This window comes from Falco peregrinus, chromosome 2, assembly GCF_023634155.1.
Source record: "Falco peregrinus isolate bFalPer1 chromosome 2, bFalPer1.pri, whole genome shotgun sequence".
Lineage (NCBI taxonomy): Eukaryota > Metazoa > Chordata > Aves > Falconiformes > Falconidae > Falco > Falco peregrinus.
Genome location: NC_073722.1, coordinates 40,250,692 through 40,277,404, shown reverse-complemented (window position 1 = coordinate 40,277,404; position 26,713 = coordinate 40,250,692). Strand labels below are relative to the sequence as shown.

The window sequence follows — 26,713 nt, the reverse complement described above, 5'->3', positions numbered from 1 at the left end:
CTCTGTATTTTCACCCTTGCCTTTTGTGGCTCCCATCTTCTTTCTTTTTGATTGTTTTCTGCTCAGTAAAGCTTCTTAGGCTTTTGATCTCTGGCACACTAGCAGGTTGTGTCTAGGGAGAAAATAATGAATACACCATTACTATGATGCTTGCATAGCAAATCAAGGAAAAGTAATAGAGGAGATACCCTTTGTTTTAAATAATTCCCATTTTTACATGGTGTAGGGGAGAGAGCAAGGCAGGCGGTGTGTGCAGGGTGATAGAGGAGTTGGGTCTCCTGGATATTGTTTTTTACTCTGCCACTGACACTACAAATCCAGCACACAGAAAACAGAATTTGTTTCAGGGAAAAACAGAGGTTTGCCTTTCAGTGTCTAAGAAATTGTTATTGGACAGCTTAGGTGAGTAGGAGTATTTATTTACTTTGGAGTAGTGATGATTGCAAAATGTTTTGAAACTTTATAAAAAAGAAATAGAAGCAGTACCTTGTGAAATAGGCTAATCTTGGCCAGAGCAGAGTCTCTGAGAGATTCTGGTTTGTAGTTTAAAGGAAGGTTTGCATAATCCTTTATCATTCTGATTCTGCCTATTGGATTTTTTTTTCATGGCAGATAATGTAAATTCTGTTTGTGCTGGTTTATTCAAAATGATGCTGTGCACACTGATTTATTCATGGGTTTCGAGGTTCAACCTTTCAAGGACCTGATTGTTATTGTTGCGTTGTGTTCTCTTAATGGTTTTCTCTGGAAGAAGTGACAGTCTGTCTATTATCAGGCTGTTTTAAATTTGTGTAGGTAGGATAATTTAGTATATTTAATATATAATTAATTAAATTAGTGTATTTATGTAGGAGTTATCAGAAAAACATGGAAGGAAAAGAGCAAATGTGAAAAGTGGTGAGAGCATCCACTGCGGAGGTACCTGCCTTCTTCCCAAACAAATCCCAAAATCAAGACTTCTAAGAGAAAACAAATCATTGTCCTCTGCTAGTCCTTAAATAAGCAAAGGTTATTGGGGGGGATTTTTGTCTTCTCTCACTACTGCTATTCACTCTGTACTTTCATTCTGTGCTGCCATTATTCTCCCCTCTCCAGGGCCTTCCAGTTAGATTGCCCTGTAATATCAGTGATAAGTGCTGCAAGAACAAGCCTGAAGAAGAATAAACCAGAACAAAGGAAATTTCTCTTGTCCCTGAGCTGTAGTTTGCCTTACCCTGAATTATATTCACATGTCTGTTTTCCTGTGGCAGAGATGTACCGTCCTACAGTTCGCATTACAAAGGAAAACTATAAACCAAATAGCAAAGAGAAGTTTATGAGACTTTTTGTCCTCTGGTGTTGCGTGAGATGGTCTTTTGGGAGAGGTAATCTGAAGTCTCAAATTTCAGCATGAAACAAGCACCTCTTACACGTGGAGAAAAAAGCAGTGTGGATTTTGCCTTTTAATCGCATATCCTTGACATCTGAAAGAGGAAAAAAAATTGGCTTTCTCACAGGGAAATATTTATTGAGCTACGTATCAGCAAATGTGCTGGAGTTGTTTAGCCAAATCATGGGGTCATGTTACTGGGTTTTTATGGCATGTTGGTAAACTGAAGTATATCTTTTTGTCCACAGTAAGACTTACTGTGCAGGAAGGGCCACTCACTGTACAGTTCATCTGTTACTCCTGGTACAAACACCCTCAACTTTTACAGCAAAAGCTTTTGGAAAGGATTGCTGGGTGTGTCTGTTATTCTTTGAGCACACCATTGTATTGCATCGTGGAGACAGAAAAATTCAGGTCACAAAGAATTGCTTTACAGGCGATGTGAATTGGGTTGCTGTGGATATCTGTGTTTTCCTTCAGTGTAGAAACTCGTTTACCGTGTCCTAGGGAGCTGTCTTCAAACATATGCTCATGCTCTTTCTGTTCTGAATAGATCTGAAAAGAGGAAAAGTTAAGTTCTTTTCAGGGGGAAAAATTATTTTCATCACTGCTTGTTGGTTGATGGTGCCCTCAGATATTCAGAAGTCACAGGACACAAAACCAGTCCCGGCTGCTTTCCCAGGGGAGCTGCTGCCTGCCTGCAGTCCTGGAGCTGACTTTGGTTCCCTGCCCAACACACTCTGCTCTGGGATTTGGAGTCTGTCAGAAAGCTTCGACTCAACCTTTGAAAATAGGACTGAGGCTGGGGGAAAGCTGGTTCTGTACAAGAAACCAGCTATTCACTGACTATGAATGGGTGGTGACAGACAATGCATTTTGTGTAGGTAAAGGCTTTCAAAAAAATAAATTTGATAGACTTCAAGTTTATATCTGCTCTTACATCTTTTGTATGAGGGAGGAATTGACTGTTTTGTTGTTGTCAGGCTTCTGTTAAAAGAAGAATAAACATTCCCTTTCAGATAGAAGCTATTTTGTGCAATAGGTAAATAGGTAGTAGTTACTCTTTCAAGAGACATTTAGTCTCCTTGTTGGCTTACCCCAGTTATTTTGGCAAACCATTCTATAAATCTGTACTGTGGCTGATCTCGAACACTGTAAACAGTCTTGTCCACCATCCTCGCTTCTCTCTGCTGACCCTGGAAAACTGAAAGGCAGGAGGATCTTGCAGAACCTGGAAGGGTGTAGAGGAACAGCCAGAGGCGTTCAGAAGTATGAGGCAGTGAAAGAGGTGGGAATAGTGAGTGTGACAGCCCTTTAGGGTAGAAAAGACACCAAATGTGGATGTGATGAGTCAGATGGAGCTTTATAAAAGAGTGGGTGGCCGGAAGGTGATGAGTAAATGAGATTGTACTTACAGAGGAGGAGCCCAAGAAGCAGTGGTGAGGACCCCGCAACACATGTAAAGCGAGGGGAAGAAGTCCTTTGTCATTGTGGAGTTAAACTGTGACCAGCCTTGTGCAGATTTTCCAGGTGAAAAGGATGTAAGCTGTTGAGAAGGGAAATAGAAGTATCGATGAATGGTTTATTTAAATGTGCGGACTTGGATGCATTCTCCAGGTCAAAGCACCTGAACTGTGGGTTTCTGGAAGCTGGATAACACATCACCAAAATGCTCTGTACTTGCTTTATTTGTCAGAGTCTTTCCCAAGCATTTGCTATGGCCCATACTCAGGAGGAGATACAGGCCTTAGCAGACCTTTAGTTTGGCTTGGTACAGCAAGTTTTATGCCTTTTGGACACGCTAATTTCTGTTTCCAAACATGCCACCTTGTTTTAGGAGTGGGTCCTGTTTAAATCACAGCAGAATAGGAAGGGAGGAAAAGTAGGTGTTTGGTAAGAATGAATAGAATTCTAGACAATTTCAGGTTTACTCAGGTTAAATACTTTCAGTATACATTTATCTTACAGAAAAGCCAAGTTCAGTACTTCAGGGTTTTCTGTCTGCTTTTCTTTTTGCAACCATTCCTTCTTTTAGACCAGTCATGCATGTTGTAATGCTACTCTTGATAGCCTCCACATCCCAATTTGTCTGTGCTCCTGGGTCAGTAACATGGCCACTGTATTGCAGATAATTAAGCCAAGCAAGAGAGCTTACTGAACTGGTCCTTGGAGAATGCTCTTTTATCTTTGAGAGTGTTTTGAGGGTTCTTACGCCTTTGAGAATGGGCTTGTTTCGAGGGTTGGTTGACTATCCGTACTCACAATGTAAAGACATTTTCTTTTGAATATTTAATGAGTTTTGCTGAAGAAGAACAATCTGATGACACTGCTCTATGACAATGATGATTACTTTATGCAAATGCATTACACTTCAAATAGATGCTAATAAATACTTTGAGTTTCAATTATTTTATTAATACAGGTGTATTTACTATTGTTGCTTTGCTCCCTTTTGTTTTACTTCTAACATAATTTTGGTTTTTTTCTGGTTTTTTTTCTTTTTCAGTGGTCTTATTGTTCCTGAGAAAGATAGCAACGAAACAGTACCAGAAGTTGTAGCTACTTCTGGATATGCTCTTCTGCATTTCTTCAGTGATGCTGCCTATAATTTAACAGGGTTTAACATCACATATAAGTAAGTAATACCACTCCAGAGTGATGTTGCAGGTTGAGCAAGAGGAGGTTTCCTCTTCTCTCAGTTTTGTCTTGAAATAAGCAATTGCTGTCGAAGCATGTAATTATGAGTAGATACTTTGAATTTAGATTTTTATCTTTATTATACCCTTGCAATGGCTAATAACTGTAATGTGTTCAACATCATGTTCAGTTGTCAATTGTAAGCGTAGGCAAACGTTTGCTCAAAAAGACATCATATTATTTATTTTATGTTAGATGTGATTGATAGTATTCCGTCAGCCAGAAGTGATGTGTGTTGTGCATGTGTGTGCTCTTATGCAGTCTGCGAGGTACTTCTGCATAAGCACACATTTCACTTGGGATGCTGGGCTGCACTTACTCTTGAGGAACCTCTAGCGATTTTGTTTGGGATGCTCTTTCTTAGTCCTTGGATTGCATCGCTTAATCTGGCTTCTTTTTAGTCTGGAAGGGTTTTGTTACGTTCTTTGGTTTGTACTTTAAATTTTATAGGTCCTCATTGGTAAGCTTTTTCGAAATAATTCTAGGGTATTCCCTAATTCACCTACAGCTCTTAAGAAGGGTTTTGTTTTGAAGTAAATTATCTCAGTGTGGACATAAAAGCAGAGATGGTATTTCTTGCTTCTGGTGGGGATCATAGGCTTTACATTTTTTGCTCCTATAGATAGAACGTATGTTTGCACTGCACTGGGAGATTTTAATTTGGGTGTAACTTGCAGAAGTTCTCACCTCTCTTTAAAAAAAAAATAGCTGCAAAATCCTTGGACATAACTGACTTTTTGCCAAAAATTGAGTTTTCCTTAAAATTAGGTGCTTAGTTTTTAAATATCAGTCTCGGTGCTTTCATCCTTATTAAGCACATAAATATACAGTGGATTCTTTGAAAAATGTGGGGCATCCAGCACCCCTTGAAAACTCCAGAGGAAAATGAAGAGCCTTTGCAAAGTTACTTGAAACCTAGCAGCTGAAGCAGTTATCACTTTCAGTCTGGCTGATACCATAAACCATGACACCATCTACCACCAGCTGTGGGTATTGCACCATTGCAATACAATAGAGACACTCTCTTAAGGAATAACCTGCTGTTTCTAAGTTCCTTTAAGAGATTTTAATATTACTTTATATCTTCACTGTCTTATCATTTCAAACCATTTTTAAGTGCTGTTTTGTGGTTTTTTTTTTTTTTTCTTCTATGTGTTCTGGTCATTAGGTTTCCTCCTAATATTTTTTTAGAAAGTAGATAAAAGGGTGTATTTATTTCTATTCAGTTTAACAATCTTTATAGTTTCTACTGGACATAGGTACTTCACAAGCACTTGTGAAATTATGATCTTGGAGGCAGTGACTCCACCTGTCACATGACAGTGAGAATATTGGGTAGTAATCCCCATCTGTGAGTTACACTGGTTGATACACTGGCAAAAACTGAAATTTGGAACTGAATAGGGTCTTTGAATTTGGATTCTCACCAAATACAAAGGATGTATCTGGTTTTGCCTCAGCTCATTCCAGATTGTATGAAGTCAGAAATGATTCAAAACAGGCACATCTTTGGCTTGGGATTCATCTCAAGTGTGTTCCCTTAGTAAGCAGATCCCAGAATAGCACCTAATTGTGAGTAGTTTAAGTATAAATTGCACAGACACCACAAAAGCCTTATGCGCTGATTAAGTTCTTCACTTACTGTTGGAGTGTTTTAAGGCAATTCATTTGCATTACAAATGGCTAAAAATCATACTGAAAATTTTTCAGAGGAGTTTTAAGTTTAACTCATTAACTGAGGCAGCTCTGATAAGAGAACAAATCTCTACAGATCCATCACGTCAGGTTCTAGATGAGCGACTCTCGTTGGTTTGCATGTTAACAGACAGCTGTATTAACTTCTGTTCGACATCACTTTTGTATTCATTAATAAGAGGTACAGCTTGGGCATCTGTTTCATTACTGACAAACCTTCTTTCTCTGATGTTCACAGTTTCAATATGTGTCCCAATAATTGCTCCGGCCGAGGAGAGTGCAGGCTTAATAACAGCAGCAATGCTCTGGAATGTGAATGTGCCAAATACTGGAAGGGAGAAGCTTGTGATATTCCCTACTGCACAGATGATTGTGGGGCGCCTGAGAGGGGGCGTTGCAACTTTAATGATACTAAGGCATGTTTGTGCTTTGCAGGTTGGCAAGGTAAGTCTTCTGATTAACATAGAGAAGCTCTTGGATGCCTTTTCTGTGTATGGCTCTTGCAGTTTAATTGGGAGCATTTGAGGATGTTCTCCTTGAGAAGTATTAGAATTTGGCTAGGAACATAGAGTATCTACCTTTTTCTATCAAAAGATCGTACTTAATTTGTAACAAATGCTTTTAAAAGCAACTATGCTACCATACAAAGGCATCACACAAAAACTTTGAACTTTGTTCCTGTGCACCTAAGGCAAATTTTGAGCCTGGTGGCAGTAGTTAACCTGTTTGAACACACAAAATGCCTTTTTCTCATGTCTGGCTATACTGGTCAGCCATGCCAGTCTTGGCAACAGTTTGTACCAAACAGGTGTTTCCTTTACAAAGATATACTGACAGGCAAGAATTGGTCTCATATGAAATGCAACCAGCTACAACACTGGCAGCACCTGCTACCAGTACTCAGCTATGCTGCAAAAACAGACTGTGTGGAAAGAACCCAGGTTAGTAAAATGAGCATCCTAAGGAGAATGCACCCAGTACTGAGGCTAGCACATACTCTTTCAGGTATAAAACCAGCTGCAGGTAATATACTTCAGGGCTTGTACTCAGCTGGAAGACCACATCCCTTTTTGCAGTGTAGCATCTCCTGATGCTTTTCTGGAGTCTGGTTGTGACAGCATGGACAATTCCATGGGGAACTGTGAAGGGAAACCTGGCAGTGAAGAAGCTGGTTTTAAGAGCAGCAGAAATATAGGAAAAAGTGAGAAGTGAGCAGTTCACAAAAACATATTGCTGGGAAGGAAAGGAATGAAAAGAGGGAAAGATAGCTGTGGACCCTTGGGGTTTTTATAGCATGTTGCTTAGCAGGTCTCCTGAAGCTTTTGCAGGTTGTGTTGCAGCTTCTGTGGGCACACAGTAGCTAGATAAATGCGGGAAGATAGCCTCTTAGCGTGGAGTGGGGAGGGGTCTGCACTGTGCCCCCCTGTAATCGTGGAGGGGGAGAACAGAGCAGAGTGTCAGCTTTGCTGCATCCCTGAACCGCATAGTCTGGAAACAATTTTTAATTCTGAAGACAATTTAGACTTTGAAGTAGGTGCTTATGTTTGGGAAATCACACACCAGGTCCATTGCAGATTGCTGGTGTGAGCAAGGAAACAAAGATCAGAGCATCCACCTATTACCTGTCTGTATACCATCTTTGTCACTTGTGGTGCAGGGTACTGACCTCAGCTGAAATACAGGCTTTGGAAAGAATCAATTTAATTTTTAAACTTTATTTTCCCAGGTCCTGGCTGTTCAATTCCTGTTCCTGCAAACCAGTTGTTTTGGACCCGGGAGGAATACTCTCTTCCAAAACTTCCAAGAGCATCTCACAAAACCATAATCCATGACAATAAAATGTGGATTGTTGGAGGCTATGTCTTCAATCATTCTGACTCTCAGAAGGTTTTAGCGTGAGTATAAACCTAGATAATAATGTCTAAGTAGAGGAACTTAGATTTGAGAATTATTTTTAGAAAAAGCCATCTGACATGCTGGGCTTTGGCCTATGCTCCATCTCCAGGGGAAAACAGCAGTAATAAAAACTTAGACTCACATTTAAGATGTGGAAAAATGCTGTTAAGGCCAGCTTCTAAATTGTATCTGGCCTTGTATTCAAAGAGGGTAGTTCTGTTTCAGTGTTACTAGCCCTTCCTTGTATTACATCTGTGTGACTTGAGAGTGTTCGGCTCCTTAATTAATACATACTGATTATTGTGGATGTTTATGCATCGTGGATGGGGTACCAAACCTCTAAATACCATAGAGGATGATGACATTTATGCAGTTAGTTTTGGAGATTTAACAGTAACTAAGATATCAAATAATAATTGTGTACCTCATGGAAATCCCCCATAAAAAACCCAACATTTCAGGCTTCCTCTTGAGCTTGATAGTGTTTGGGCAGATCTGGGCAAATGCTGGATTTTTTCTTCTCCAGGGATACCTATATACCTCACTTTAATGGACCTAAGTGCAAGCTGTTGTTCTGCACTCATGTCCAAAGGTAATGGTTCTTATAGGGGAAGTTAAAGAGGAGCTGAAAATGCACACATTTAGTTGCAGAATAGCTGTTGATCACATCCACAATTTACTCTTTCAAAGTCATGCCTGATTTTTCAACAGATACCTTGTGGCTTCATTGAACACTTTCTCAGAGATCATTTTATCTTATAAAGCTGTAAGCCTGTCAGGTATACGTCATTCTTTTATCTAAAAAGCCACAGGCCATTTTCAGGGCAGAGGGTTTATCTTGTTTCAGGTTCACAGGAAAAATATGCTTGAGTGACAAAGACATAATTAAAAAGTGCCTTTTAAACACTGGCAGTTTTTTTTTTTATCAAGTACTTGGAACTTATTTGAGCTTAGAGTAAAGTTGTTTTTTTTTTTTTCTACTTTTCTGGGTGGATCATGTGGTGTAAGTTGTCACAGCTTAATAGACAATGCGTTAGCTGTTGGGTTTGCATGGGAAAGAAAACGCAGGGAAAAGCAAATCAATATGTGGACGTTAAGTAACAGCAGACTGGACTGGATTTTTTTAATCCATAAGTAGTCTCTGTGGGCTTTGTGCATACTGAAATCTTGGTAGGACTTTTGGTAAATGATTTCCCACAAATCCTGCAAAGGACAAGCAATAATTTATTCAATTTTAATGTCTACTTCTCAGAAAATTAATTCCATTGTTATTATATAGGTATGATCTTATTTCTGAAGAGTGGCTTCCACTGGACAACACTGTGAACTCAGTAGAGATGAGATACGGTCATTCGTTGGCATTATATAAGGTAAGTTCAGTGCTGCAGACTCACCTCCCAGCTGATTTCCCCTTCTTCTCCCCCCCTACCCAAACCCTCTGACAGATCAGTCTTGCTTTGGGAGAAGCGTTTGTCATTCAGAGGCTTGTCCATGGTTATACCAGTCTGTTTCCTTGTACTCCAGGGCATCCTTGCACTGCTGTCCTAGGAAGTCTGTAGTGCTTTTGCTTGTGTGTTCCTTCTTTGCCCTTTTCTCAGAGACTTTAAGGCTGACTGAGGTCAGTGAGTTCATTATTTCCTTATTACTGTCTGTGTTTGCAAGAAATGCCTGATGGCTAGAGTTTGCTGGAGTTCAGCTGGTTCCTCAAATGCCGTTTGCGTAGACCACATAAATATTTTTATGAGCTCTGTTCTCCACGGCAGCAAAGCAGAGCATGTGAATTAGGGATTTTTGGAGCCTGCTGTGCTTCTGCAGTAGATAGGTGAATCTATTCTTCTGGCATCTGAAATGGCAAGTGGATTTGTCTCACGTTTCTTACCTCAGTTCTCGCCTGCATGCCCTGCTGTGGGAGCAGGCCACGTGAGAGCAGTACGGCAAAGTCTTTGAAAAGGAAATGAGCTAATCCTTTACTGACCTTTGGTTTTTGAATGTTAATTAGCTCATCACAGTGCAAGCCTATAATAAAGCATAATTATAAACCCTTGAAAAACTCCACACAGCAACGTTCACAAATAGACCACTTGAAGAACCTGAAAGGATGGAAATTCCTACCTGTGAAGGCTCAATGTGCATTCTACAAATAACTGTTCAGAAGCAGGGCACAGCAGTGGGTTTACAATCACTGATGGACAGTGGTTCTCAGGAATTTCCCAAGAAGCACCAGCTGTAGTAGAGAATTTCCCTTTCAAACGTTGGCACCTTGTCAGGAGGGAAACAGGGCTGCACTACACACTTCGGTGGATCAATGACTGACTCTGAGATGCCTGGAGAAACTCACAAAGGAACCTGGATACTTTATGGAACTTAGCTCTTACAGGATGATTACTAAAACCCTAACAGTCCTGGCTCACTTCTTTCCAATATTTTTTCAGTGCATTAACTTTGAAGGCAAAACTTTTAGTGTATGGACACAGAGGAGTTTCCCTCATAACTGCATTTCTTACCAGCTACCTTCTGCTGTTTGGATTTGCAAGCTGTGGGAGGGATTCAGGTTGCTTATTAAATTACCTGACTTAAGGTGCCCAACTTTGGGTGCCTTTGGGAGCCTCTGAGCTCCATTTGTAGGGAAAACAGACATAGTCAGTACAGGTAGTGAAATCTGGAGAGCAAGTCAGCTTACCCAAAAGTAGGCACACCATCCCTGCTTTTGATCAGTTGAATTATTCTCCAGGCTCCACTATATTTTATATAGGTATTTAGACACTCAGCTAGCATTACTGGCACCTAAATTTTGATGTCTGTCATCTGGAGGTCACTGCTGCCCTCACATGCCTTCCCCTCCATACACAGCTGTAGGGTGAATTGTGTGTGTGGAAGATATTCTGAAATTACAGACTTGGGTACGTACCCTGGCAGTCATGGTTGCTTCAATGTGCATTCAATATCAAATTCATTCAATATCAAAATATTTTCAAAATATGATCAAAATCAAAATATCAAAAAAATTGCATTCAATATCAAATGTGACTGGTGAAGGAGATATGTTTCTCCTTGAGAAAAACTTAGGCTGAGAGAATATAAAGTATAATAACTTCATTATTTACCTATTAGCCGTTTCCTAAATGCAAAACTCAGCCTCACTTTAAATCAAACTTCTTTCAGGATGATATATACATGTATGGTGGAAAAATAGATGCGACGGGGAATGTGACCAGCCAACTGTGGGTGTTCCACATTCCCACCCAGACCTGGGTTCAAGCGACGCCAAAAGCCAAGGAGCAGTACGCTGTTGTTGGCCACTCGGCACACGTCGTCACCCTGCAAGACGGCAGCGCCGTCATGCTTGTCATCTTTGGGCACTGTCCTCTTTACGGGTATATCAGCAATGTCCAGGAATACAACCTGGGTGAGTGGGGCCCTACCTACCAGTCGCTTCGATTTTAACAGTCAGTTTGAAAATTATTTAAATTATCCATATTCAGATAGCAAAACAAAGACAGATATGTTCTTCTCATTCTATTTATATTTACAAGAAATTCAATCTTAACTTTCATTGTTTGTGCAGCACAAACAGTGAGTAGACAGCCACGTGCCTCCAGCTTTTTACAGCTTGTTAGGTCCCAAAGACAAAAAAGCTGTAATTGAGAGACAAAGCAAGATAACTGTGGGACAATTTAGATGAATTTTCCTCTCTCCCTCTGACAAAGCAAACACTTTTGAAATTATTTTTGTATCCTGCGAATACAAGAATGGCTGAAACAATTCAGACCAAGTGTCTGCTTAGCCCGATACCTGTGTCCCCAATAGTGAATGCTTAGGGGAAGAGGCAGTGAATTTCCAGAGTCCCAGATCTCTGGTATAATCTGGTCCCTGTATCTGGGAATAGTCCACACTCTGATTTTTAAGATTCAGAGATTTCTAGTACCACCAGTGGAGAAGCTTAGGAAGCTCTCCAGATGAACTGAGCTCCTCCCTAAATTAGGTGATCTGAAATGGCTCTCTGGAGGCATGTCCCTTGCTCCGCTGACAAGGTGGAGAACATAGTTAAGCACAGGAGGTTCACAATGTGAATATGCTGATTACTGTCAGAAGTAGTGGCTCTGTCTGCACTTTCGACCTGTTATCCTTGTCCTTCAGTCATCCTGATCCAGAGGATCTACTGGAGCCAGGATCGCTGGTGTCCACATGAGCGAGCTTTCTTCCTCTAGGAGAAAGCTAGAGAAAACCAGGATGTGTGGGGCAGTGATTTGTTTTTCTACTGTTCTGGTTTTCCCATGTGTGATGTTGCAGACTGTTCAGTTCCTTTGCCTTTTGTGTGCCTGATCTCCCTGGAGTTAGGAAGCCTGTGTAGGGTTTCATTCTGCGCTTGCTACAGAGATTTGCTGTGTAATTTGGCATTTTTGTTTCAGTTGCCATTATATTATGTCTGCAATGCTTCAAATCAGTGTTATTTTAGCGAGTGAGATATAGGACCATTAATCACACGTTAGTTTTCAACTGCAGTGTTTTTAACAGTCATACTTGGCTTCAGCACTGTCTGGCTTTATATATATATATATATATATATATATATATATATATATGTAAAATAAAAGTGCTCTTGGGTACTGTTCCAAATCAAGCCACAGTGCTGGCATTTTCATGTCATTGAATTACAATATATTATCCCTATACTTTTTATCTCTCATTTATTTAGCTTGTCTACAAAATGTAATAAATGACTGTAGAAGAGATATTTCTGGTCTAATTAAAAACACTTGACAACATTCTTGACAACAAACTCCTTGAAGGAGAATATTTTTGGATAAGAAGTGATAGAGGCAGTGTCTAGATTTGAGTCAAGGGAAACCCAATTTGTTTTACCATGAGATTTGTTGGTAAGTTTTTAATGGAGAGAAAATAACCATGTTTTGTCACTCACATTTTTCATTTCTCAGCCACAAATACATGGAACATTTTACAGACGAGTGGAGCTTTGGTGCAAGGAGGGTATGGTCACAGTAGTGTTTATGATCCAAATACAAGATCAGTTTATATCCATGGAGGTTACAAAGCGTTCAGTGCCAACAAATACAGGCTAGCAGATGATTTGTACAAATATGAAGTTGATTCCCGTATGTGGTAAGTAGTTCTTCTTCCTGTATACTGCCCTGTCATTTTTGTTTGTAGTGGACAAGAGGATGGTGTATTTGATAAAGACACAGTAGTACGTCGATACCTGCATTCAGGATAGATAGTGTGCTCTTTTATCTATTATTTTTATGTCCTGTTATGAATAGAGAATCATATAATGACAAATAATCAAGGCTATGAACAAGCCAAGAAATGCATTTTAATCTTTTATTGTATTAAAGCTGAAAAGAAAAATATTTGATGGGATTTTCTTGCCAGCAGTACAGACTGTGCATATGAGTGCACTTACTGCAGTCAAATGAGTGATAATTCATTCTGCAGTTAAGACCACAAAAGAATTTCTATTATAACCCCATTTTCTTCTGGCTCTGTAACTGCTTGAAATGTTCATTTCTTAAGCTGAAATCTTCTGTGATTTGTTTCTGCCCAGAGGTGAGTTGTATTAAAAAGCTATAGCAAAACTTCACAACTTTGAGCTATAGAGGTGAAACACATTTACCTCAATTTTGTGTTTTTCTTAAGTTGTTTTTAAAGGCTTCTGACAAAAAGGAGACTATGTTTTGAATCAACGCATGTGAATTTGAATCACTATATATCTTTTTTTTGAGGGTTTAAAACAGCTTGTATTTCTGCAACAACTGTTTGTGAGTCTATACCAATGAGGAAAGTAACTAGTGACTAATTTCCAAAACCCTTCCTTCCTGCTGCCCCACTGTACAGGCAGCAATAGCCACACTTCCTTTCTTGGTTCATTGGATCCTCTGCTTTGGCCACGGTGTGGGCAAGTCTGGCTGAATCGTCAGAAAATTTCACAGATGTGACTGTATTCTTCCAAGCTGTGGCAGCACCACCTTCCTTTGGTCACGTTTATTTTGTCAGTCTCGTGAGGGCTGTTGGAACAGGCAAGCAGTTGCCTTGCAGCAAGACGTGTAGGGTTGTCTGCTCTTCTTTATCTAGATGGGGGGTGGGTGTGTGTGTCATTGATGACTCCTTTTATTCTTCAGTAATTTAGGCCCTCTCTCCCTCTTGAGATTTCATGGAGAGGCAAAAACACAGTCCCCTGATCTTTATTTTGGCAAATGTGTTTCTCCCCATGTTCCCTTGGGTGATTTGACTGGCAGCTTCGCAGTCAAACACTGTAGTGTTGGCAAGTACAGAGAGATACTCAGAAAGCCCCAGTGTGCTGTGATGCCACTGCTTCTGCATTAGAAACAGGTTGCTGGTCCTGGTCCTTGATCTACCATTTGCTGAATATTTTGTTGTGGAAGTCTGGGCTTCAGCACAAGCTGTGTTTGGCGTGCTGCAGTTCTGCAGAACTGGTGTGACAGCCTGCAAGCAGTGACACCCTGCCTGCAACACAGACACAACCACATCAGGATTTTCCTGCGATCCCACCCTCTCAAAATAGTAGGGAAATTTTACAAAGTGTGACCTTTTGCGTTGAGTGCTGTTAATCATGCTGATTAAAGATGAGGTCAGTGGTGAGTTTGATTAATGCTTCCCGTGATATAGTCATGGTTGAGGTGTTGAGTTTTGCAGGTATTAAGCTGCAGAGCTCCATTATCAGCAGCTGCGTAGATTTCCTTAAAATAGGTTTTTAGGGTTTGAGCAACAGCTCATGCCCAGTTTGAAAGAATTCTTTAGATTACTATAAAAGTAGAGTTGCTGTAAAATATTGGAGTCCTCCCAGGCAGCATCCATATCAGCAGGTTTAGCTGACTGTGCTCAAAAGCCCAGTTAGTGTGAAAACTTGATAATCCCTAGGGGCGGAATTGATGATTTTAAGATCCATAGCTTTGGAAAGAGGCTTTCATAGATATATTTCTCCTGCAAATTGGCAAGCAGATGGGAAGATGAGAGAATGAAATTACACAAGGAATTGAACAGTGTAAGTTGTTAAATACCTCATTAGGAAAAGCAGCTTAAATACTATCCCCAGACTCCCTCCTGCACCCCAAAACCTTCTGCAACTTGGATTTACAGTTTGTTTTGGTTTTGCCAGTTACTAATAATTTTCATTAATACATATATTTTTATTTCTGAAGGACTATTCTTAAAGACAGTAGATTTTTTCGCTATTTGCACACGGCTGTGATAGTGAGTGGAACCATGCTGGTGTTTGGAGGAAACACGCACAATGACACCTCCATGAGCCATGGCGCAAAGTGCTTTTCTTCGGATTTTATGGCATATGATATTGGTAAGTTCTTGCAGAAATAATAATAATAAAAAATCTTGGATATTCAAAAAGAGCTGTCTTCAGAATGACTAATTTACATGCTGGGTATATTATTCCAAATGCTACTAACTGTACTGCAGAAGAATGTGTAATCAGGAGAGGCTCATTTAGATTTCTACACATTACCAAGCAAATGAGCTGGTGCAGTGATTTCTAGGCAAATACAGCAGCAGTTATTTGGTCAACAGTTTATACATAACCCTGGGCATTAAAAAATTATTTCTTAAATAGGAAGCATATTGTTCTAGCATCTCAGCCATAAAGCTGTCCTGATATTATGAGTGCATTTTAATCTCTGATTTATCAAAAATGCAGGCTGTTAGGTCAGTTACAAGCACTAGGCCCTGCTGACACTCAACTTGTACATTGCATGCTCTTTTTTTAACTACAGGCTGGCTGGCTTGTTTGGCTGTGCTGGTTGTAATGTCAGTTTGTTTATATGTATGCTTTATAAGCATAAATATCCCCATAAGCACTATTTAACAATAAAGCAAACAATTAGATTTTATTTGGAAGGATTGGGTTTTGTTGAGTTTGAGCAGCCAGGAGAGGGCAGCATTTATTTGTGAATTTGAAGTCTAGTGGTCCTGCATTTCAGAAGAAAAGAAGAGATGAAATTATATAAAATAAGTTGCATGAACATCCAGATAATTCACACTGGAGAAAAGCACCATTCTCTACTTGTATCATATTCTGCCTTCTGCTTTCAGAATTCCTGATATATGGGCTTTCATGATTGATTCCCTGAAATAATCATGTAAACCTGAATTCCGTGAGTGATGGTGCACTGAGATGTCACTCTTGGTTTGTGAAAGGAATATGCAAGCAAATGGATTACTTTCAGCAGCAGGGTTTGGCATCCTTGTGCCGTTTTGCTGTCTGTTACAGGGATCATTCCCTTCTGCTTCCTGTGACTTCAAATCCTATCCCTGTGGAATATATTGTGTGCTCCTAGCTAGCTTTATTTTGAGGTTTTTCTTGAAGAATTAAAACGAGGTCTTTCGGTCTCTCAACAGTCATTTTTTAAATTTAATTGAAATTAGTTTTTAAATTAAAAGTAATTTTTTAAAAATGTTGATAGCAATCATCATAGCAAAATAGCAAGAAAAATTGTATCTTCCCTGACGCATTGAAGTGTCTATTCGGTGTAAAACAAAAATTGTATTCATTTAACAAGATATGCCAATAATGATCACAGAATCATAGCATGGTTTTGGTTGGAAGGGACCTTCAAGATCACTTAGTTCCAACCCCCTGCTGCAGCCAGGGACACCTTCTGCTAGCCCAGGTTGCTCCAAGCCCCGTCCAGCCTTGCCTTGGACATTGCCAGGGATGGGGCATCCACAGCTTCTCTGTGCCACCTGGTCCAGTGCCTCACCACCTTCACAGTAAAGAATTCCTTCCTGATATCTAATCTAAATCTGCTTTCTTATAGTTTAAAACCATTCCTCCATGTCCTGTTGCTACAGGCCCTACTAGCGTGTCTGTCCTTATCTTTCTTATAAGCCCCCTTGATTCAGTTTAGTTAAGAGGCAGGTTCCTGTTACATGAAATAAGTGTTGCCGTCAACTTGCCCAGTCCTTACCAGTGTTACACTGAGAATTAGAGCTTGCATTGGTTGCACTTCACATGACAGGGATGAGAAGTGTTCTGGTGCTTGTGGGTACCCTCATTCTTTAGGGCAAACTCTCAGCTTAGAAAGAGCCGCTTTTTTTCAGAAAAAAAGACTACTTTTTCTATTCTTCTTGTGGCAGGACACCTTCTGCATGATTTGCCTATTCCCATTGGACCAGGAGCACTACTAGGAATACGTTAGGGTGCTGGCTGATCAGTAGTGTCACAGCAGAGGTACCTACTTGGTGGTTCTTTGTGCATGATCTCTTCAGTAATTATATTGATCATGTTCGTATTGGTCTCCATGGGAATAAACCTACATACTTGTGGGGAAGCATTGTAAAATAACAAAGATTGTTGTGGCCATGCCACCATAGATGGATATAGCTTTCACATCTTTAATAGTAATGTGCTTATGTGTGTGTTGTCCTTTCCTTGATTGTCCTCAAGGGTCAGGCTTCCCAGGAGAAAACCAAGCAGCAAGGTCAATTGATGCTGAGAGGCTTTGTAATGGGCTATCTTACTCCCTACTTTTATAGTGTGCTGTCTGGCTAGTTTGCTTATTTTTGACATCTTGTTGATGAAGGTAGTACCTTAGTGATTGTAGTGATGGTTGGAAGACTGGAGAAAACTGAAATTAAAATGCAGCCTTAAAACAAAGGCTTCAAAACCAGATCTTTTCTTTTAACTTTTGCCATTAAAACTTACTTCTACATCTTTATTTACCTCGTCAATTCTTTCTGGTTTTCTGTCCTCAGATTTCTAAGTAATGAGACCACATGCATTGAATGTGTTGAGGACATACGATTTTTTTTTTGTGTGTGTGTGGGGTATAAACAGATGTCACTGAGATGTGTGCTGAGATTCTTGGGGGTGTTTAGCAGATTAGGTAGGTCTGAGAACACATTAATGCTTCTTATCTTTTTATCCACCACGATATATCAGTCGAAATTACCAGGTAGTGTCTGGCTTCAGGATAGCAATCCAACTGTCTGTGTGCATGTGCATTTCTTGTTGCTTCTCAGGACAAGCTTTCAGATTGTGTTGACGTTGAAGCTGGGTGAGCGCTTGGATAGAGCAGTCTCACAGTATTTTTCCTGTTCTGCACACTGCAGTGACTAGCACTTCCTATCCCCAAAATTTTGGTCTCTCTGGTCTCCGTAGAAGAGTTTCCTGCTCTGCAGCAGTTGTCTCTGGGTGAACAAATACCTCGCTCAATCCTCTGCTGCCTCCTGTCAACAACTTTTAGCAGCAGAGGAGCTGAGGGAGAGTTGCAGCACTTACGTCGCTCCATGTTCATCTCCAGGAGAGAAAAGGCAAGGGTTCTGCTTTCTCAAGGGTCACATCCCTTGCCTATGGGATGTGTGTAATAAAACAAGAATAGAACCTTCACAGTCAGATTGTCTCAAAATGCAGTTACTGTGGATTAAGTAACTGTTGTTTTCAATTTCTAAATAAGTTTTGACTTTGTGGTGTGGTGGTTTTTTTTTTTTTTTAAACTCAGCATGAAGTATTCATGTAAAGGCTATACTTATACAATGATCTTTTCTCCCCACAGGAGAGAAATTTACAATCCGCTATTTACCCTATCAAAAATTCAGTTCTGATGACAAACATAGAAAGAGGCTAGATGTTTTCATAACACATGTGTTCTATTTGAATAGTATATTTAATAAATCCTGTGCATTGTAAGTTTTAGGCTTGGCTTACCTCATAAGTCAGGAAGGAGAGGATTCTTTGTCATTTCAGAATTACTCATTTTTTCCAATACTTGGTCTTCAGTTAAAGATGGGAAAGAAGCTTAGAAAGCAAAACATTCCAGGCCTTCTATTAATCTAGAAAAATATGTTTCTTGGCCTCACATAACTCAAAACTTGATGGATAAAAAATTGCAAATTGCTGTCCAATTTTGCTGAAGTCTCCTGTTAAAAATTGGAACCATGCATGCTTGTCTCAAGAGTGATGCTGGTCTAGGTTAAATTCTTTGAAAATTGAGCAAATGACATTTAAAAATAAACTTCAAAATCATAATTTATCAAAGCATTAAATCCAAGCAGCTGGGTCTTATGTCTTTTATTTATCAGCACTCTTGGACAAAAGTTTCTGCTGGAGCAGAAGTTGGTTGGTTTACCCAACAATTCTCCAATTAAATTTGGTTAAAAATTAATATGGTTGTTTTTCTTTGCCCTCTCAGTTTATCTGCGTACTAGTTTGGGTTTGTGGGCTTTGTTTTTCAGAGGTTAAGTCCATGGCCCAACAGTTTTATCTTGTATTAAAGAATCTTTGTGTATCTGAGGGCTCTGTAGATTTTTACAGCAGATTGACTTTTCTACCTGAATTGCTTAAATTGCATGCATCTGCCTCTGGTTAACCCCCAAGGTGATCCCATTTACTTTACAAAGTTTAAGTGATATGAATTGGACTAACTTTTCCTGCTTTTGTTCCTTCGATTGCTCAGTGGGTTATATGTTTCTTTGGTTGGGTTTTTTCATGGTGCCTAAAGGAAGAAATTACCTGAGAAACAGAGTAAAAAATGAAGCAGAACTTATAAATGTTATGCTAATAGAAAAAGATGGAATAATCTCACATTATATTAAAGGAGAAAAACAACCACAAATCCTTAAGCTATGATGAGTGAAAAATATTTCTAAAAGTGTGGATATCTACCCTCTAGGAACATAATTGCAATGGGGGGCGGGGGGCGAAGATAAGTTTCTGTTCTCAGTGATACTAGTTTGGGGCAAAACTGCAAGTAATTCACACATAAACAGATAAAACCTGAACTTGTTACACAGTGAAAAATTCCACTGGTAAAGGAGAAAAAGCAACTCAAGCCACCGCCATTTAATTACATGGGATTGCCAAAAAACTAATAACCCCTTCCAAATGCAATGTCATGAAACTTTACTGTTTTAATGAACTATTTAGATGATAGAGCAGAGCTGTTAAATTCCTCCTTTCCCTGTCACATCGTGGCAGCTGGCATAAAGTCTAACTCTTGCATCTTGCAGAAGAAGATAAAGCAATGCTTGTGTAAACTGACCTGTTTCACTCAAGATTTGCATTTGGTAGTGGGTTGAATGGCCTCTCTATACAGTTCTTAAAGCAGAATCATAGAATTGTTTAGGTTGGAAAAGACCTTAAAGTTAATCATCTAGTCCAACCATTAACCAGCACTGCCAAGGCCACCACTGAACCATGTCCCCAAGCACTACAGCCACATGGTTTTTGAACACCCCCAGGGATGATGACACCCCCGTCCCCGGGCAGCCTGTGCCAGCGCCTGCCAGCCCTCTCGGTGCAGAATGTTCCCTCACACCCAATCTCACCCTCCCCTGGCGCAACGTGAGGCCGTTTGCTCTCGTCCTGTCGCTGGTTCCTGGGGAGCAGAGACCGACCCCCCCTGGCTACAGCCTCCTGCCAGGCCGTTGCAGAGCCACCGGGTCCCCCCCAGCCCCCTTCTCTCCAGGCTGACCCCCCCGCCCCCCCAGGCTGGTGCCCCAGCCCCTGCCCCAGCCCCTGCCCGGCTCTGGACACGCTCCAGCCCCTCAGTGTCTGTCTGGCCGTGAGGGGCCCAACGCTGAGCCCAGGCCCCGCGGGGCGGCCCCACCAGTGCCCAGGGCAGGGGGACGGGCGCTGCCCCGGCCCTGCCGGCCACACCGTTTCGGACACCGGCCGGGACGCTGCTGGCCTCCTGGGCCACCTGGGCACGCTGGGGGCTCATGCCCAGCCGCTGCCGCCCAGCCCCCCCGGGCCCTGTCCCGCCGGGCAGTTCCCAGCCCCCTGCCCCCAGCCCGCAGCTGCTGGGGGCTGGTGTGACCCAGGGGCAGAAGATCCCAAGTACTGTGGGATATTTCAGGAAGAAATGTACTCTGTAAGTTGAGTTATTAATTAGACTAGACAAACTTTTCTGAAATAATCTTTTCTTAATCTTAGCTTGTGATCGGTGGTCTGTTCTTCCTCGCCCGGGTCTCCATCACGACGTGAACAGGTTTGGACATTCTGCTGTGCTGTACAACAGGTAGGGTCACAAATATGCCGGGGAGTGTTGGCATTTTTCATATTTCAATAAATGTATACATGTATATCACTAACACTGAGACCAGAGGGTTGAGGATCAGTTGCAAAACTCTCACAGTTCTCAGATCTTCACTTTTTTGTAATGTCTTCAGTATCCACCTGCTCCTGTTAGCCCTTCTTCCCTCAACTAAACTTTCTCAGCTCACTTCTTTAAAAAAATTGATTTTTTGATATTTCTATTCCTTTTCCTTTTGTATATATGTATATCTGTATTTCTCCAAACCATACTTTCCGTCATGGTTTCTCTGTCCATGTTCCAGTTTACATAGCTGATCCTGTGTGGCTGCTCTTTCCCAGTCACACAATGTATATTATTCAGGTGAGGTGATAGGTGAGATTCCTGGTGTGAAGCATTACATCACTGTATGAATGACTGTGCTTTCAGGTGAATATCTGTTGTTGTAGTTGAGTCTGCGGAACCAAGTTTGAGAAATTATATTCCTTACAAGTCTTTCATTCTGATTCCTTTATCCTCCGAGGATACTTTCTGTAAATCAGTAACATTATTTAAAGCTCAGTTTAAGCCAGGCAGATAACTGTCAGTGCCTTGAAAAGGAAGGTGTGCTTCTAGATATTCTTTTCGTCTCTTAAACTCACTCACCACCTACTTGTTTCAGTGTCTACTGAATACCAGCCATGCGTTTGCTTCCATGAAGGACGCCTAAGTGTGCATTAGTTCTTCTTTTCATCTTTAAATAGGATGAAAATCGTATTAAAAATATTCAGCCAGAACTTTTATTTTCAGTTGCATTGACTCTTTTTCACTGTCTTTTAAAATGCACATTTACAAACATGGAGGCACAGGGGTTTTTGGGTGACATTTTTGTGCAAGTAATGAAATTTGATGTTTTGCCTGAAGCAGTTGCGATACTGAAGAAGGTTTAAAAAAAACACCTTCCACCTGCAAAAACTATTATTTTGTTTTGGGGTTTGGTTTTTTTGTTTGTTTTTTATTTCTTTAGGTTGACAATGACTGCTCATTTGCTAAAAGCCATGGAAATAACTGTTTTTTTCACAGCAGCGTAGCAAGATGTGACAACACTGAATTGTTTTGTTGTAGTTTCTGAACACTGGTTTAATGCTGTGATACCGTCTCCCCAATTTTTAGCCTTCCTCCTTCTCTTGCCACTGTCCTTTACAGGAGGACCCGCATTTCTGCAGCATTTCATGTACAGTCATGTTGATAGGTGTCACCAGCGTTCTGGCTGAAGCTGAAGGTCAGTATATGACCTTGGATAGGTTTGATTCTTCTCAACACCCATGTGTTGAGACTTTCTGGCTTCTTTGAAATGGTGGAACTTGACTGACCTTTTCTTTAGTGCCTTCCTTAACCAAGAGCTATTTCTTTGGATTTATACATGCTGGAATGTAATAAAACACTTTGCTCACATCTTAAATCATTTTGACCTGGAGCAGTGTGTGGTCTATAAACACAGGTGCAAGTTTTTACCTGTTCACTTCCATTTTGTCTAGCACTATGTATGTATTTGGAGGCTTCAACAGCCTCCTCCTGAGTGACATACTGAAGTACACACCCGAGAGATGTGAAGCTTTTGACAATGAAACGGCCTGCTTGCGAGCGGGTCCTGGCATCAGATGCGTGTGGGCTACTGCCTCTTCTCGCTGCATCCCCTGGGAAATGGCGACAGAGAAGCAGCAGCAAAAGATATTTGAAGATTGTCCTCCTAAGCCAGGTATGTGTCACATTCTTTCCATTTCCCTTTCCAAAAGGCATGTAGGGTCTTTTCCTTTTCCACATTCTGTCTTGCCATTACCAGATCAGGTTAAAGGTGGGGGGCTGTAGCTGTGCTTCCACACGTGTCCTGGGAGACCTTCCTCTGACCAAGTGGCTGCAGCCACGTGGAGACGTTTTCATCTCTCACTCCCCCTGAAGCTGCTTGCTCATTAGATTTTTTTTTTTTTCTGCTATACAGCTTGTACTTACTTTCCTATCCCAAAGAGACCCCATCAGTCAGGAATCAGGTCTGGACCATTGCTCTGTAGATGTTTACTCCAAGAACTGACCTTTTGAGAGCCGGCAATTTGCTGATGAGCACTGCAGGGCCAGGGAGTGGGATTGGGGTCCTGCAGCGTTATACTGTGCTCTTCGAGAGAGACAGCAGGAATAGTGTTTTAAGAAAAGTTACTTAATTTTTCCTTCTATGGTATTATATGGATAGGGGCATACAAAAAAAACATTTGAGGTCTGATTCCTGTGTTCTCCCTTATGATAATTTTTAAACAACTTTTCAATGCTTTATCCTGATGTATTCGTTGCTCTGAATTGAATTATGCGAACTTTGATTCTGTAATAGATGGCAGCCTTTAATTATTTAATAGAAATTGATGTAAAGGGACATTGCTTTGATGGGCTCTGAATGTACAATAAATTTTCACAAAACACAGGCGATAAGCAATTGGAAAGATGAAGTGGAAAGTTGAAGCTTTGCATGAAAATGCTGCACGTAATTGAAGGCCAGGCTTGCAGTGAAATGGGCCTGCAGTGGGAGAAGTTCACTGTCCTTGTGAAATGTCCTCTAGCATCATTTGCATGGGCATTGACTGAACATGCGTCTCGTCTTAGTTCATGCGCTTCTATGTCTTGGTGCATTTTCTGGTGGTGTGTTTTATGGCTCCTTGGGCACTAAAAATGATTGATGCTGCAAATGAATGCAATTTTCTATCAGTTCAATCACGTGAAAATATCTGATTCACTAAGTAGTTGATAACGGAAAATCTACAGGCCCTACTGTTTGGTTGTATCTTTTGCTATATATAATCAAGTTCTTAGAGCTCTGTCAGGAAATGCCTGTTTTTGGTCATGCAGGTTTTTTTCTTTAATAGCTGTAGACAATGAAAAATGTGATCAGATTACAGACTGCTATAGCTGTACAGCAAATACAAACAACTGTCAATGGTGCACTGACCAGTGTATCTCAATACATAACAACTGCACAGAGGAACAGGTAAAGTCTCTCTAATACTTCTGTAGTTTAAATTTAGTCTTTGAAATAGCAAATGTCCAGATGGCTTCATCTGTCACTATTATTGACCCTAGTTGTTTCATTATTTCCAGTGCATGTCTAGCTCTAAACTGCTAACATGCTTGAATATTTTTTTTCAAGTTTGTCCAAGGGCTTTTCATGGGACTCTCCACTTAAGTTATGAGGATGGCTATGGGCAGAGGAAGAGGTGGAGGTTTCCTGATGGTGTGATTATTCAGTAAGGCACATAGCCATTTGGGTTTGTTCCCAATAGGGCCTTCCCTAGAAAAAAAACTTTTGTAAAAGCTCTAGTAAGGAAAATGTGTCAGATGGTGGCTTGGGGGAGTACCTTGAATATACAGTGCAAGCTATGTTTAGTGTCACAGATTTTGAATTTATCAGTTGTTTTGTAGGTCTGAACTGTGGAGTTTAGTGTGATAGGCATTGCTCTTACAAACCGACATTGGGTGGATGGGAAAAAACCTGATCTGTGCTATTTATTTTAGGTTCCTGTTACTCTGTATGACAACTGTCCTAAGGATAACCCTGCTTATTACTGTAACAAAAAGACAAGTTGTAAAAGCTGTGCCATGGATCAAAACTGTCAGTGGGAACCTAGGAATCAGGAGTGCATTGCTTTACCAGGTGGGTGTTGGTTATATTTGTGCAAGAAAAAAAAAAAAGGAAAGAAATTCACCCAGTCCAAAAGTTGTGGGGATTTTTTTGTTTGGTTTTGGTTTTTAACCCCCAAATCTGTAATCTTTTAGTGCTAAAATGGAATAAATAATGTTGTTTAATCATCCCAGCTTTGGTATAAAACTTTTTCTAGTAAATTCAAAAAGTCTGATGAGGTATTTTTCAATCCTGATTGTCTGAAGAGGAGTATGATCATTTGTATAATTATTAGGCGCTCTCTCCATTTGATAAAAGCAATACTGTTGATATAATAGGCTTCTGCAAGATATTAGATTTAATAATGCATGCTATTTAATTTTAGAAACTAGAATTGTGCAAAAGTGTAATGGCACATACTGGACAAATTAGGCAAATAACACATGAAGTGTGTAAGGAAAATTCTCTTATTAGTGTTTCCAGTGGGAGCTCATAGGAGTTGATTATTAGTCCCCCTGCAGCAACTTTTTTTCCCAGTGACTGGGAGAGAAATATAGCATCTTCAGTGATTAACATTTGCAGTTAATAAAATATAGAGAAAGGGGAAAAAAGCAACCCAGAGAGGACCTTTTAATAGGTATGGAAAGTCTTCCCCTAATAACTCTGATAGGTCTGGATGTGTCCAAGTCTGGCGTTTGCTAGTCTGGAAGAGTGGAAAAATTAAGAGACTTTGGAGAAGAGCCATGAGAGTGAGAAAAACTTCTTTTAATGAGATAGATAAAGAGCTTGGTCTGTTTAATTTGTTGTAGAAAAGAGGGTGACTTGACCATATGTGTAAAAAGCCTATCTAAAAATTTAACACTTGAGAGCTTCTCAATCTGTTAGATAAATCTGAACCAAGACGTTGGAGCTAGACATCAGCTGTGCAGAAATTCACTCTGAAAATGCCCATTGGTGGTGGGGTTGTTTTGAGGGAAATAATTAACCACAGAATATAAAGAGTTCTTCAGTAGTGGGCATGGCTGTTCTCAAGATAAAACAGGGTTTAATCCTGGAAGTTTGGTACTGTGAGTGGGATTAGCCCAACCAGCCTCTTCTGTCGAAAGGTATCCTAACAACTGTCGTTGAATAAGTGGCTTTAAGCCAGGGGTCCTCAAACTACGGCCCCTCAGGGTCCTCAATCCAGCCCCCGGTATTTACAGAACCCCCCCGCGCCACCCCCCCACCCCCCGCCGGGGTTTGGGGGGGGAACCAAGCAGCCACAGATGACTGCCTGCCACTTCATCCGCGCACCGGCCCCCCGTTTAAAAAGTTTAAGGACCCCTACTCTAAGCCATCAGCAAGATAGTAATTTACTTTCCATTTCTCATTCTTCTACAGTAATTTTACTATTCCATGTAATAAGTGCTTTGACTACCTAGTGCAGTTAACTAAATGCTGATGATGCGCTTCAGCTCCCCTAAACAGCTTTCCTATTCCTCCAGATACTTCTGAGCCTGCCAGTAAGTCATGCTGGTTTGGGATGGGACAGTAGGTTTTATTTTGGTGAAAAGGTTCTTTCACCTCTTTGAACATTGTGAAGGTTGCTTACATATCTGGGTTTATTTTCTTTTTTCCCCTCCCAGAAAATATCTGTGGAACAAACTGGCATTTGGTAGGGAACTCCTGCTTGAAAATTACAAACGCAAAGGAGAACTATGATCATGCCAAACTGTCCTGCAGATCCAACGGTGCATTGCTGGCTTCTCTCACGACCCAGAAAAAGGTAGAATTTGTTCTAAAGGAGCTGCAGAAGATGCAGTCTTCGGTGAGTGCTTCTCTTTTATGTCCCCTGAGTAATTAAGCTCTGACTGTGGAAAAGTCCTTGCTGTGGTATTGTATGCTCTGTACAGAATAGACATGCCTCTTAACTGAAAAGGACTGATTTTTCTTTTGAAATTCAGCATACCCGATGGGTGCTTTTGAACTGAAATTGTAGAGAATGTAAATGGGAAAGATAAATATAAACATACACGGTGCCTCAAAGCTATCGCTTCCTATAATGAAATCCCACATAATTTCTCTTGTGGGATACATGACTGCATCAGGAGTCCTCTCGTGACTTGTACACAATATTTTATAAATAAAGGTCCCTTTGGGGCACCGGAGTTGTTTAATATAAAGCATTTAAAGTTATTTTTTCTGTTCAGGAAAGTGGCTGTTTAAAATGTCGGCTTTTTGCTCCTCAGAGCTGCTTGGCTTATTTGGAGTTATTTATGTTTGATCTAGTGGCAGGTGCTTTTCTGTCAGAGCCAGTGAGAAGTGAATTGGAATCTGTCCCTCTTCATGCATCAATAAAATAAATATATATTTTTTCCCAGTCCCTGGCAGAAGTGCAGAGGTATTCAGGGCAGG

General features: G+C 40.6%; 1 protein-coding gene across 1 annotated transcript in view; it reads left to right on the top strand.

Annotated features, from left to right (window-relative positions):
- The window catches only part of ATRN (attractin), a 157,050-nt gene that overhangs the window by 45,620 nt on the left and 84,717 nt on the right, over nt 1-26,713 (top strand). The window contains 12 exon segments of the mRNA XM_055794613.1: nt 3,876-4,004; nt 6,000-6,205; nt 7,488-7,656; nt 8,937-9,027; nt 10,820-11,063; nt 12,595-12,778; nt 14,836-14,990; nt 20,580-20,664; nt 22,197-22,417; nt 23,568-23,689; nt 24,214-24,352; nt 25,945-26,126. Of these exon segments, the coding sequence (XP_055650588.1) occupies nt 3,876-4,004; nt 6,000-6,205; nt 7,488-7,656; nt 8,937-9,027; nt 10,820-11,063; nt 12,595-12,778; nt 14,836-14,990; nt 20,580-20,664; nt 22,197-22,417; nt 23,568-23,689; nt 24,214-24,352; nt 25,945-26,126 (1,927 nt within the window).